General features: G+C 41.0%; 1 protein-coding gene and 1 non-coding gene across 4 annotated transcripts in view; one reads left to right on the top strand and one right to left on the bottom strand.

Annotated features, from left to right (window-relative positions):
* The window catches only part of ATF1 (activating transcription factor 1), a 63,313-nt gene extending 51,502 nt beyond the window's left edge, over positions 1-11,811 (bottom strand). The window contains exons 1-2 of one of the 3 annotated variants that reach the window (XM_043446725.1): positions 11,768-11,811; positions 2,568-2,666 (exon numbers count right to left, since the gene is read on the bottom strand). In XM_043446725.1, coding sequence (XP_043302660.1) covers positions 2,568-2,660 — 93 coding nt within the window. In that variant the 5' untranslated portion in view covers positions 2,661-2,666; positions 11,768-11,811. Of the gene's footprint in view, positions 1-2,567; positions 2,667-11,389; positions 11,525-11,767 lie in introns of those variants that run through there. The other 2 variants (XM_043446723.1, XM_043446724.1) reach the window with 2 other exon arrangements.
* Positions 4,486-4,557, top strand: TRNAE-UUC. Its single transcript has one exon. It is a non-coding gene; the product is annotated as a tRNA-Glu (tRNA).
* Positions 11,812-12,835: the final 1,024 nt, after the last annotated feature.

Genomic DNA, 12,835 nt, shown 5'->3' with positions numbered 1-12,835 from the left:
CCAAGCCACAACTGTCTTTCATGCACATTTAGTGTCTTTAACAGCCTCCTAACTGGTTTTCCTACTTCCACTCCACAAAGCAGACAGAATGATCCTATTAAAATCTCAGTCAGATTACATTTTTACTCACGCCACTCCAAAGGTTCCTCATCTTATGGAGATTAAAAGGCAAAAATCTTATAGTGGTATACAAGGCCTACATTACCTGGCATTCTTCCCTCCCAACCCAACCTCTCCGCCTCACCTTGTGTCACCTGCCTCTCCCACCACAGTGACTGCCCTGCTATTCTTAACCATGCCAAACGCAGTTAAGTCTGAGTTTACAGTTGTTGGTTCATATAATTAAAGAGATATTTCCACAGATAGGACTTCTCTGACCAGCTTATATCACACAGCAAGTCCCCATCCCCATTAACAATCCCCTATCCCTCCTATCCTGCTCTATCAGCCTCACAGCACATATTACCAACTAATATGTTTTATTCTCTCCAATACTAGAATATATGTTCCATAAGAACTGAAACTTTTGTTCACTGCTACATCCCCACCTTATACTGAATTACTGAATAATTGCTGTATTAGATACTTTTTCCTTACAGTATTTAGAGTCTAATAAAGCAGTCAAGCAACAAGGATTTGGATACAAAGTCAGTAACATTATTTTAAAAAATCGCTATAAAATTATTTATAATCTAGAAGTGTACTTAAATTCTATCTCTGTAAATGCGCTTCTAAGGAAACTTGGAAAACATTCACATCTAACCAAAATTACTGAAACGTGGAAGTGAACTGAATTAAAACATTTGTGACAGGCTCTACTAACAGAAAGGTAACTGAAACACTCTATCACTGTTTTTCCAGGCCTACATGGAGACAATACCATTATTCTTCACAGATATAGCCAAATAATAGAGAAGAATAAATCAAGCTTGAAGGATTAATCCTTTAGATGCTTAATTCTCCAACTTTTTCATCTCTCTTATACTCTGAAAAATTATTAAGGACCCCAAGGAACTTTCATTTATGTCAGCTTTTAATCTAATACTTACATTCAAGATTTAAATGAAATGTTAAAAATATTTGATAGTTCATTTTAAAATAACAATCATAAATCCACTACACATTAACATATTTTAATTAATAAAACTAAATATTTCCCCCCAAGGTTAGTGAGAGAAATGACATTGTTTTACATTTCTGCATATCTCCTTAATGTTTGAGTTAATAGAAAATGGCTGAATTCTCTTTATCTGCTGCTACATTAAATATATGCCACATGTTGTTTTGGTGGAGGTATATGAAGAAAGATGCATGGATCAGACGATTTGAAATTTTAAAAATACAATGGATAAGAATCTGCATGCCAGTGCAGAGGACACAGGTTCAATCCCTGGTCCAGGAAGATCCCATATGCCAAGGGGCAACTAAGCCTGTGCACCGCAATTACTGAAACCAGAGTTTTAGAGCCCACCAGCTGCAACTACTGAGCCCATGAGCTATAACAACTGAACCCTGCATGCCCTAGAGTCTGTGCTCTGCAATGAGAGAAACCATTGCAATGAGAAGCTCATGTACCACAACCTAAAGTGAAAGTGAAGTCGCTCAGCCGTGTCCGACTCTTTGCGACCCGTGGACTGTAGCCTATAAGGCTCCTCCATCCATGGGATTTTCCAGGCAAGAGTACTGGAGTGGGTTGCCATTTCCTTCTCCAGGGGATCTTCCCAACCCAGGGATCAAACCTCGGTCTCCCGCACTGCAGGCAGACACTTTACTGTCTGAGCTACCAGGGAAGCCCTCAGCCTAAGTAGTCCCTAAATCTCCACAATTAGAGAAAAGTCCATGCAGCAATGAAGACCCAGCGCAATCAAAAATAAATAAACTAATTTAAAAAATATCACTAATTCTCGGGAATTCTCTGGCAGACCAGTGGTTAAAACTCTGTGCTTCCATTGCACAGGGCACTGGTTCAACCCCTGATCGGAGAACTAAGGATCCTGCCTACCATGTAGCCAAAAAAAAAAAAATTTTTTTAATTTAAAAATTAAAACAAAAAAAATAATCAGTTCTGCAATGTACATGTCTGTCCGTTTAAATTATCAAATGAATATACCTATTTTCCAGTTAAGCAAAAATATTTTCTATATATCCACAATACATATACTGAACTCAAGATGGTTTGAGTCCTGAAACTATCATTCTCTATTTCAAGTTAGCCTAAAGAACCAAATAACTTCTCATTTTTCCTATGTAGCAACAAAATTAGTCTGAAAAAAAGAAAAAAAAAACTAATCATGTACCACATAAAATGAAATCTATCAACATCTCAAGTTCTGAGAAGTATATACATATTAAAACAACACTAAGTATATTTTGTAGGAAAGATAATAAAACTGAATCATCTCGACAACATACGTAAATATTCCTTCCTCCCATACATTTCAACATTTTAGTTTTTCTCTATTGCCTATTTTTTTGAATGTTAGTAATTATTGACTTGAAACAACAGATTCATCTGCAATAACAAACACTGCTAACTGGCTCAATATTTTGGCTGGTTCCTGCCTTACCTGTTGAGCAATATGAGAAATATGAGCTGCCTGAACTGTTGAACCAGACTGAGGTGCTGTCTCTGAAGTGTTACTCTTGTGAGAATCTTCCATAATCAACTGTAAGGAGGAAAAAAAAAAAATCAGTTAAAAGATGCTTTCTAACTTCATTTTCAAGAAATCTTATGACATTTCTCTTCTTAACATGCATACTTTTTCAGAAGAACAAAACAGAGCTTTTCTATACTAAAGGCTGAGTTCAGTTTATCCAGACCCATGTTCCTATACCTCTGCTCTGGGTGTAGAGTGACCTAATGATAAAATCTTTTAAAATGTCAAATAAAAAGTGCTATAGAATATAACTTGGTTGCCTCCATGGAAGAGAATTGGTAGCTATGGTATAGAAAGAGAATGGAGATTTTCCTTGCATATTCTTTTAAATTTTTTTTTTTGAGTTTTGATCCACATGATCATGTTTAAATTCAATAAATGGTACACAAACATAAATTATTATGGCTACGTTTTCAAATGCTACCCCACTCAAGAAGTATGACAGGACTTCCCTGGAGGTCCCGTGGTTAAGAATTCGCCTGCCAACGCAGCGGACACGGTCTAGGAAGATTCCACATGCCATGGAGCAACTAAGCCCGTATGCCACAACTACTGAGCCTGGGCTCTGCTCTGCAACGAGAAGCCACTGCAAGAAGCCTGCGCACCAGAACAAAGAGTAGCAACCCCACACCCGTCAGCAAGAGAGGAAGTCTACATGCAATAACAAAGACTCAGTACAGCCAAAAATAAATATTAGACAATTTTTTTAAAAAAAGTATGATATGCAGGGACACAAGCATTCTTTTCTGCAGTCTAGGGAACAGTTTCTAATTGGATACATAGTTTAATATAGAGAATTTATTGAGCAAAGGTTGACCAAAATAAATGAATGAAATCCTACCTAAGAACTTTCTAAAGATCTAGATTATCTAATCAACTGCAGGACATGTAGGCTGGATAAGAATGGGAATAAGTGGGTTATGAGAGATGGAATATGTCAAGTAGAACTACTTAGAGACTGGTCGAAGTTTTAGGCAGAATTTAAGGTTTTTATAATTATGTGGAAAGACATAAAAAGAGAAAAGGCTGGCCAGCAAAAAATGAAAAGATACTCAATTTCATTAAGTATTAGGGAAATGCAAATCAAAACTACAATAAGATACCATCTCACATCCATTACAATGGCTAGTATTTATTGAAAAACAGAAAATGAGGGTTAGCAATGATGTGGGGAAACTGAACATTTGTGCACTGTAGTTGGGAATGTAGAATGGTGCAATCACTAGGGAAGAAGAACAACATGGCAGTAACTCAAAAAATTAAAGACAGAATTACTGTATGATCCAGCAATCCTGTCTTTGTGCCTCTATCCAAAGAACTAAAACCAGGGTCTTATGGAGATATTTGTACAGCTCTGTACATGGCAGAATACAGCCCTGTATACAGTAGCCAAAAGGCAGAAGCAACTAAAATGTTCATCACTGGATGAGTGAATAAACAAAATGTGATATACGTATACAATGGTATATTACTCAGCTTTAAAAAGGAAGGAAATTGCGATACATGCTACAATATAAATGAACTTTGAGGACATAATGCTAAGTGAAATAAACCAGTTCCCAAAAGACAAATATTGAAAGCTTTCACATATTTAATTTACTTAGGAATAATCAAACCCATAGAAACAAAGAATGGTGGTTAACAGGGACAGAAGGGAGGGAGAGATCGAGAGTTGTTGTTTAATGGTATGAAAAAGCTCTGTAGATTGGCTGCACAACAATGTAATGTACTTAACACTACTAATTGTATACTACAAAACGCTTATGATGATAAATCTTATTTTATGTATATTTTTCCATAATTCAAAGAATTTTTAAAGAGAGGGAATTCCCTGATGGTCCAGTGTTTAGGATTTGGCACTTTCAATGCTGGGGCCCAGGTTCAATCCCTGGTCAGGGAACTAAGATCCCGCAAGTCATGCAGCCTAGTTAATTGATTAAAAAATTAAAATAAACATAACAAAATCATTTCCATAGGATATATTCTAAAAAGGAGAATTACTTGGTTAAGGAGTATGAATATTTAAAGCCTTCTGAAAGAACTGTAGTCCACCAGAAGCACATGAGAAAGCAATGGGAATTTTTTTAAAGTCTTTATTAACACAATAGATGGAAAATGGTACACTGTCATACATTTTTTTAATTCTCCATTAATTGCATGAGCTCTGTTTATATTATTTGTCCATTCATCAGATCTTAGTGTTATCCCTATTACCCTATATCATTTCTTCATATAAATTTTATTTCTATCATGTTAATACAAATACTCTTCCAATATGACTTAATTATGATTATTTTAAAATTTTGACAAGTTCATCTGGTGCTTCCCTGTAGTTTCTTGAACTGCTTTTTAAGCTACATATGGACTCTTCTGTAGGAAGAGTGCAGTGATTTTTAATCTACACTAAGAGAAGTGGTAATACCACAGATTAAACATACAGATAGCATCAAAGATGGAATTTTATACTTTCTACATACTATTGCTACTGAAAATGGCTTTTTAAACACTCCATTTCAGAAGACACAAGAATACAGAACAGAAAACAAAAAGAATAAAATACCTAAGAATAAACTTACCTAAGGAGACAAGAGAGCTGTATACAGAAAACTGTAAGACACTGATGAAAGAAATCAAAGATGACATAAACATATGGAAAGATATACCATGTTCCTGGGTAGGAAGAATCAACATTGTGAAAATGACTATACTACCAAAAGAAATTAACAGATTCAATGCAGTCTGTATCAAATTACCAACGGCATTTTTCACAGAGCTACAACAAAAAATTTCACAATTCGTATGGCAATACAAAAGATCCCAAATAGTCAGAGCAATCTTGAGAAGGAAGAATGGAGCTAAAGGAATCAACCTTCCTGACTTCAGACTATATGACAAAGCTACCACCATCAAGAAAGTATGGTACTGGCACAAAAACAGAAATACAGACTAATGGAACAACATAGAAAGCCCAGAGATAAACCCATGCACCTATGAGCACCTTAGCTTTGGCAAAGGAGGCAAGAATATACAATGGAGAAAAGACAGTCTCTTCAATAAGTGGCGCTAAGAAAACTGGACAGCTACATGTAAAAGAATGGAATTAGAACACTCCCTAACACCAACACAAAGATAAACCCGAAATGGATTAAAGACCTAAATGTAAGACCAGAAACTATAAAACTTTGGAGGAAAACATAGGCAGAACACCCTCTGACATAAATCATAGCAAGATTCTCTATGACCCACCTCCTAGAGTAATGGAAATAAAAACAAAAATAAACAAATGGGACCTAATTAAACTTAAAAGGTTTTGCACAGCAAAGGAAACCATAAGCAAGATTAAAAGACAACCCTCAGAATGGGAGAAAATAACTGCAAATGAAGCAACTGACAAAGAATTAAACTCCAAAATATACAAGCAGCTCAACATCAGAAAAGCAAACCACCCAATTAAAAAATGGTCAGAAGACCTAAACAGACATTTCTCCAATGAGGACATACAAATGGCTAATAAGAACATGAAAAAATGCTCAACATCTCTGATTATTGGAGAAATGCAAGTCAAAACTACAATGAGGTTATCACCTCACACCAGTCAGAATGGCCATCATCAAAAAATCTATAAACAATAAATGGTGGAGAGGGCGTGGAGAAAAGGGAACCCTCTTGCACTGCTGGAATGTAAACTGATACAGCCACTAAGGAGAACAGTATGGAGATTTCTATATAAACTAGGAATAAAACTATCATATGACCCAGATAATCATGATGGTGTGATCACTCACCTAGAGCCAGACATCCTGGAATGTGACGTCAAGTGGACCTTAGGAAGCATCACTAGGAACAAAGCTAGTGGAGGTGATGGAATTCCAGTTGAGCTATTTCAAATCCTGAAAGATGATGCTGTGAAAGTGCTGCACTCAACATGCTAGCAAATTTGGAAAACTCAGCAGTGGCCACAAGACTGGAAAAGGTCAGTTTTCGTTTCAATCCCAAAGAAAGGCAATGCCAAAGAATGCTCAAACTACCGCACAACTGTACTCAATTCACATGCTAGTAAAGTAATGCTTAAAATTCTCCAAGCAGGCTTCAGCAATACATGAACTGTGAACTTCCGTATGTTCAATCTGGTTTTAGAAAAGGCAGAGGGACCAGAGATCAAATTACCAACATTCGCTGGATCATCGAAAAAGCAAGAGAGTTCCAGAAAAACATCTATTTCTGCTTTATTGACTAGGCCAAAGCCTTTGACTGTGTGGATCACAATTAACTGTGGAAAATCCTGAAAGAGATGGGAATACCAGACCACCTGACCTGCCTCTTGAGAACCCTGTATGCAGGTCAGGAAGCAACAGTTAGAACTGGACATGGAACAACAGACTGGTTCCAAATAGGAAAAAGAGTACGTCAAGGCTGTATATTGTCACCGTGCGTATCTAACTTATATGCAGAGTACATCATCAGAAATGCTGGGCTGAAGGAAGCATAAGGTGGAATCAAGATTGCCGGGAGAAATATCAATAACCTCAGATATGCAGATGACACCACCTTATGGCAGAAAGTGAAGAAGAACTAAAGAGCCTCTTGATGAAAGTGAAAGAGGAGAGTGAAAAAGTTGGCTTAAAGCTCAACATTCAGAAACTAAGATCATGGCATCTGGTCCCATCACTTCATGGGAAATAGATGGGGAAACAGTGGCTGACTTTATTTTTCTGGACTCCAAAATCACTGCAGATGGTGACTGCAGCCATGAAATTAAACGATGCTTACTCCTTGGAAGTAAAGTTATGACCAACCTAGACAGCATATTAAAAAAGCAGAGACATTCATTACTTTGTCAACAAAGGTCTGTCTAGTCAAGGCTATGGTTTTCCCAGTGGTCATGTATGGATGTGAGAGTTGGACTATAAAGAAAGCTGAGTGCCAAAGAATCGATGCTTTTGAACTGTGGTGTTGGAGAAGGCTCTTGAGAGTCCCTTGGACTGCAAGGAGATCCACCCAGTCCATCCTAAAGGAGATCAGTCCTGGGTGTTCATTGCAAGGACTGACGTTGAAGCTGAAACTCCAATACTTTGGCCACCTGATGCGAAGAGCTGACTCACTGGAAAAGACCCTGATGCCGGGAAAGATTGAGGGCAGGAGAGGAAGGGGACGACAGAGGATGAGATGGTTGGATGGCATCACCGACTCAATGGACATGGGTTTGGGTGGACTCTGGGAGTTGGTGATGGACAGGGAGGCCTGGCGTGCTGCAGTTCATGGGGTCGCAAAGAGTTGGTCACGACTGAGCGACTGAACTGAACTGATGGGATCTAGAAAAATGGTACAGATGAACTTATATGTAAGGCAGCAATAGAGACGCAGACAGAGAGAAGAGACCTGTGGACACAGCTGGGGAAAGAGAAGGTGGGACTAACTGAGAGTGGCACTGAAGCATACACACTACTCTATGTGAAAGAGACAGCCAGTGGGGATTTGTTGTGTGACACAGGGAGCTCAACCTGATGCTCTGTGACAACCTAAATGGGTGGGATGGGGTGGGAGATAGGTGGTATGTTTGAGAGGGAGGGGAAGTATGTATATCTATGGCTGATTCATGCTGATGTATGGCAGAAACCAACACAACATTATAAAGCAATAATCTTCCAATTAAAATAAATTTTAAAAAAAGAATAGAGAGCAGAGGGGGGGAAAAGATGTAGCGCTAAAGCATTGAAAGAAACTGTAAAAGATTTTTTAAAACCTTGTTAAATTATTGAAAGTGATACTGTGACTCACTGATTTCCCTCCGTAACAGTATTAAGAAATCCAGTATCTAATCCAGTATCTAACATCAACTAAACATAAACAAAACATCATACATTTCCTAGTAAAAGCCACTACAAAACACAAAGTCACTCAGTCATGTCTGACTCTTTGTGACCCCATGAACCATACAGTCCATGGAGTTCTCCAGGACAGAATACTGGAGTGCAAGTAACATTTTGGACAATCACTACAACTATATTTCCTACAGAAAAGATAACCTATTTTCTGTGTTTTTGTTTTTTTCCCCCCAAAATTAAAAGTAGCCTTATAGCTTCAGCTCATTAACTGTAAGTATTTTTTAAAGTGATATTATTAGGATAAAACCTTTATCTGCCCCTTTATTGAAAAAAGCTATTATTCCTGAAATTGAGGTTAAGATTAACAATTTGTTAAAAACTTGCTCAACATACAATTTTATTTTTATGTGTACAAAGGCATTTTCTGTAAAAATAAAGTAAGCCTCAGGCAGCATCTGGAAGCTTAACATAAAACAATCCCAAGTCGGACAAAATCACAAGTGGGCAGTGAAACACAGATTCAAAAGTATAGTCAATGGGGGAGTTCCTTGGCTGTCCAGTGGTTAAGACTCAGTTCTTTCACTGCCGTGGCCCCAGGTTCAACCTCTGGTTGGGGAACTAAGATCCTGTAGCCCACGAAGTGTGGGAAAAAAAAAAAAAATTGAACTATATTTCAAGTGAATAAAATAAACAGACTGAAAGAAAAAAAAAAAAAGGTACCATCACTGGGAATGAATAATTTGGGGACCTAAGAAATCATAGCAGGCTTCGATCTTGCAGACATATGAAGAATGTTAAAGGCATGGCACTTTCAGGAATGTATGTCAAGAAAGGAGCATAGGAATTCTCTGGCAGGTCCAGTGGTTAAGACCCCATGCTTCCACTGCAGGCGGCATGGATTCTATCCCTGGTTGGGGAACTAAGACCCTGTGTGCTGTGCAGCATGGCCAAAAAATAGAAAAAAAAAAAAATGCTAGGAACTAAACTAAGAACTTTTTAATATATCATCTGGATTCTCTATTTTAGAGATGTGTAAACGGAGGTTCAAAGAAATTGCCACTTCTATGGATCTCACTTAAGATGTGAATTTAAGATCTGAAGTCAGAATTGTTTTAACCCAAAATCCATGTTCTTTCAGTCTACACTGCCCCTCTTCCAGGAATACCTTCACCTCCCCAACTTATCCACCTGGCAAACTCATTTTCAAGTTTCATCCCAAACCCAACTGCTCTGGGTCCTTCCTTCCTTGTTCCACTGTACCCTGTTATTTATAATGAGGTTACTTAACTTTCTGAACTGTGTTTATTGACATGTCTGTTTCCCTCAGTCTCAAGGAGCCTAAGAACAGGGCCTCTATCTTGTGATTGTATGCTCCGTGTCCAGCAGGGACTATCAAGTATGCGGTAAAACAGTAAACATCAACAAATATAGTATAATGAAGTGAGTCTTAAGTTTCTCCACCTGTAGATGATGGACAAGCCTGAGGACAATAAGTCTATTGCTCAACATTTCCACAACTTAACTCATGATATCCCCTCAAAATTGCTATTAGTCATACTTAATTTCAGATCTTCAAATGTGCCTGCAATGCTTTCTCTCACCTTCCAGCTTTTATGTATGCTGTTTCCTCTACTAAAAACACTATCCCTCCTCATGTGACCTATTCCTATGAGTTATTCTTAAAGGCAAACTTTCCTGCCTCCCTTAGACTGGTCTAGATGAAGTCTGAGAAGCTTTGGCTGTATCCCCATGGCACAAGTTTCCTCTACCTTTCATGGCACTCATCACAGAATTAAAATGACCTGTTTTCTGTCTCCCTACCAGAAGGCAAGCTTAGGGAGTCAAACACCACATCCTACTCCCGAAATAATACCTTGCACTTACTACTACTCAATAAAACGTGTTTAGTTGGGTTTACCTACCTAAAACTGATAGAAACAATGATATCTTCAGATACCTTATCAAACAAGATATCTTCAGAAAATTACTTCAACCCAGCTTTAGAAACAGGAAAATTCAGGCACAAGAGAACACTCTATTTTAGAGCTGAAAATTCAGCAGTACCAATACAAATAAATGGGATGACATGTGAAGGGAAAAAAACATTTTGAAGGTACTACCACCTACTGATGATATAGCAGTACTGCACAGATGTATCAGACAAACCTTAAAAGTTAACCGCAAATTCAATAGAACATATTCGGCTTTAAGAACACCGTGCTGATTCTAATTGAGACAGAGGAAAACTGCATATTATACAGTCTACAGGAAAAACAGCATTTAAATAAAACTGCATACATCTGTTCATAATGAAATTTTCGGGATAAAACGATTTTGCAAACATAAGCAAACATACTTTGCTATGATAAAACACATCACAAACGAGGCCAGTTTGGCCAAATTTATGCTGAATTAAGCCTCAGAAACGGAAAGGATCCCGATGACTATTATTAGCCCATTATGCCTCAAAAGTTGACAAAACAACTAGTCATTGACATCTACAATAACAGTAGAGTGATCAAGCGGGATGCTCCACGGCGAAGCGGACGCTCTGAAATACCATGCTTAGTTTTGTGATACAGGAGGAAACAGAAGAGAACGTTTTCTCGGTTTGAACGTCTGTCCAGTTGGTAAACAGACGAGTTTCTGTCACTCCACACTACCTTCCCATGACTGCTTCGTGTATGATTATTCTACCGTATGTCTCCCCACTCGACTGGAAGCTCCCGGATGATAAGGGTTGGCTCTGCCCCAACAGCGAGCGGTCCGGGCCCCGCACGCCGAGGGCGCCGGGCACGCTCTACGGTCTTCGGCGAAGATAACCGGTCTCTGGAGGAGCTCGGCGGACGACGCGCGGAGGCCAAGGCCATGCCGCCCTCCCCACGGCTCCCGTCCCAACCCCGAGACCTTCGACAGAGGGCTCTCGCCTTGGGCCGCGGAGGCGGCTTCAGAGGCGAAAACCGCCCCGCGGCGGGAGGTCTTCGTTTTAATTTTCATTGGGGGACAGCAGGCGGGAGGGAGGGAGGAAGACACCGCCGACTGAAGGGGTGCAGCAGGCCAGGCAACGAGAACCGGAAGCGCGCCCCGCCGGGGGAGAGCGAGCAGCCCCTCCCCCTTCCGCCAGGCGCCCTCCGCACCCCTCCCCCACCGCAGCCGCCCCGCGCGACCCCCCACCAGACGCGCGACGCGCCTCGGCGTCGCCGCGGGGGCCGTGTCCCCGCGCCCTCCTCTTGCCCGGGGACACTGGAGCACGTCCCCACCCCGCCTCCCCCGCCCCCTGCTTACCTGTGGCTGCTGCCTTGCCGCTGTCCGGGGCGGGGAACTTCCACTCCCCCCTCCCAGGTGGATCCGAATTCACTACCCACTTCCCCACCCCCTCACGCGGCGGGGGACGTGCCTCTTTCTTAGGGGTCAGGCGGGGCGGGGAGAATCAGTGTCACTTAACAGCCAACTGTCCTAAGCTACCGTTTCCTCGGCAGTCAGGGCCGCCACTGGCGGCATGATCTACACCAGGCCGGGGGCGGGGGAGCGAAGGGGGGCAAAACTGAGTAACAGAGCGTGGGGGGTGAGGTTAGGGCGGTCCTTCCGTGAGGGCGCCGTCCTACGTCACCGCGTTGCGCACGTGACGCGCCGCCATCTTGTGCCGGGGTATCCCGGGATGGCGAGTTCGTGTTGCGAAGGTGTTATTCTGGCGAGAGTTGGGCGTGGCGTTACCTGCAGTTCCTTCTAGCCTCAGGAGCTCTGTCTTCACTGCTCCCAGACGTCTGTTTTCAGAGGCCAGCACCCGCTCGGGGGCTCAAGAGGCCGCTCGGCCTGAGGCAGTTTTCTTCGGTTCGTGGCGTCAGTCTCAGCTCAGCTCCTACTTGGTGCGGCCCAGAGCTGTCGTCCCGGCTTTGACCCACGCCTGACCTCCCGCCTGTTATAGACAGAGTGCCTTGAAGCCTGAAGGCTTGTCCTCAGTTTTTCTAACCACCCAAACTAATGTTAATCCTATAAAACAAGCGTTAAGAGTGTATCTTTAATCACACTTGAAAGGATTAAAAGCCACACCCACAAGGTGTCGGTAGGGTGTTAGTGTGTCACGCTGAAGCACAGATTTAGCCCAACTTAAGTTAGAGAAAAGTTATAGTACAATCGAGTGTTGTAAAATAAAATCACACCGGGAATTTCCTGGCGGAGCAATGGTTAGGATTAGGCGCTTCTACTGCAGGAGAAGCAAGGCTCCATCTCTTGTCCGGGATTTAAGATCCCGCAAGCCGCACAATCCGCCCCCCCCCCCCCCCCAAAAATACAATGAGAAAAAAAAAACAACAATACAATGACACCGCCGTTCTGATACATCACAAAAGCTTT

Source organism: Cervus canadensis, chromosome 25, assembly GCF_019320065.1.
Source record: "Cervus canadensis isolate Bull #8, Minnesota chromosome 25, ASM1932006v1, whole genome shotgun sequence".
NCBI lineage: Eukaryota > Metazoa > Chordata > Mammalia > Artiodactyla > Cervidae > Cervus > Cervus canadensis.
Note: the sequence above shows the minus strand (reverse complement) of the source record. Positions and strands in the feature narration are given on the sequence as shown.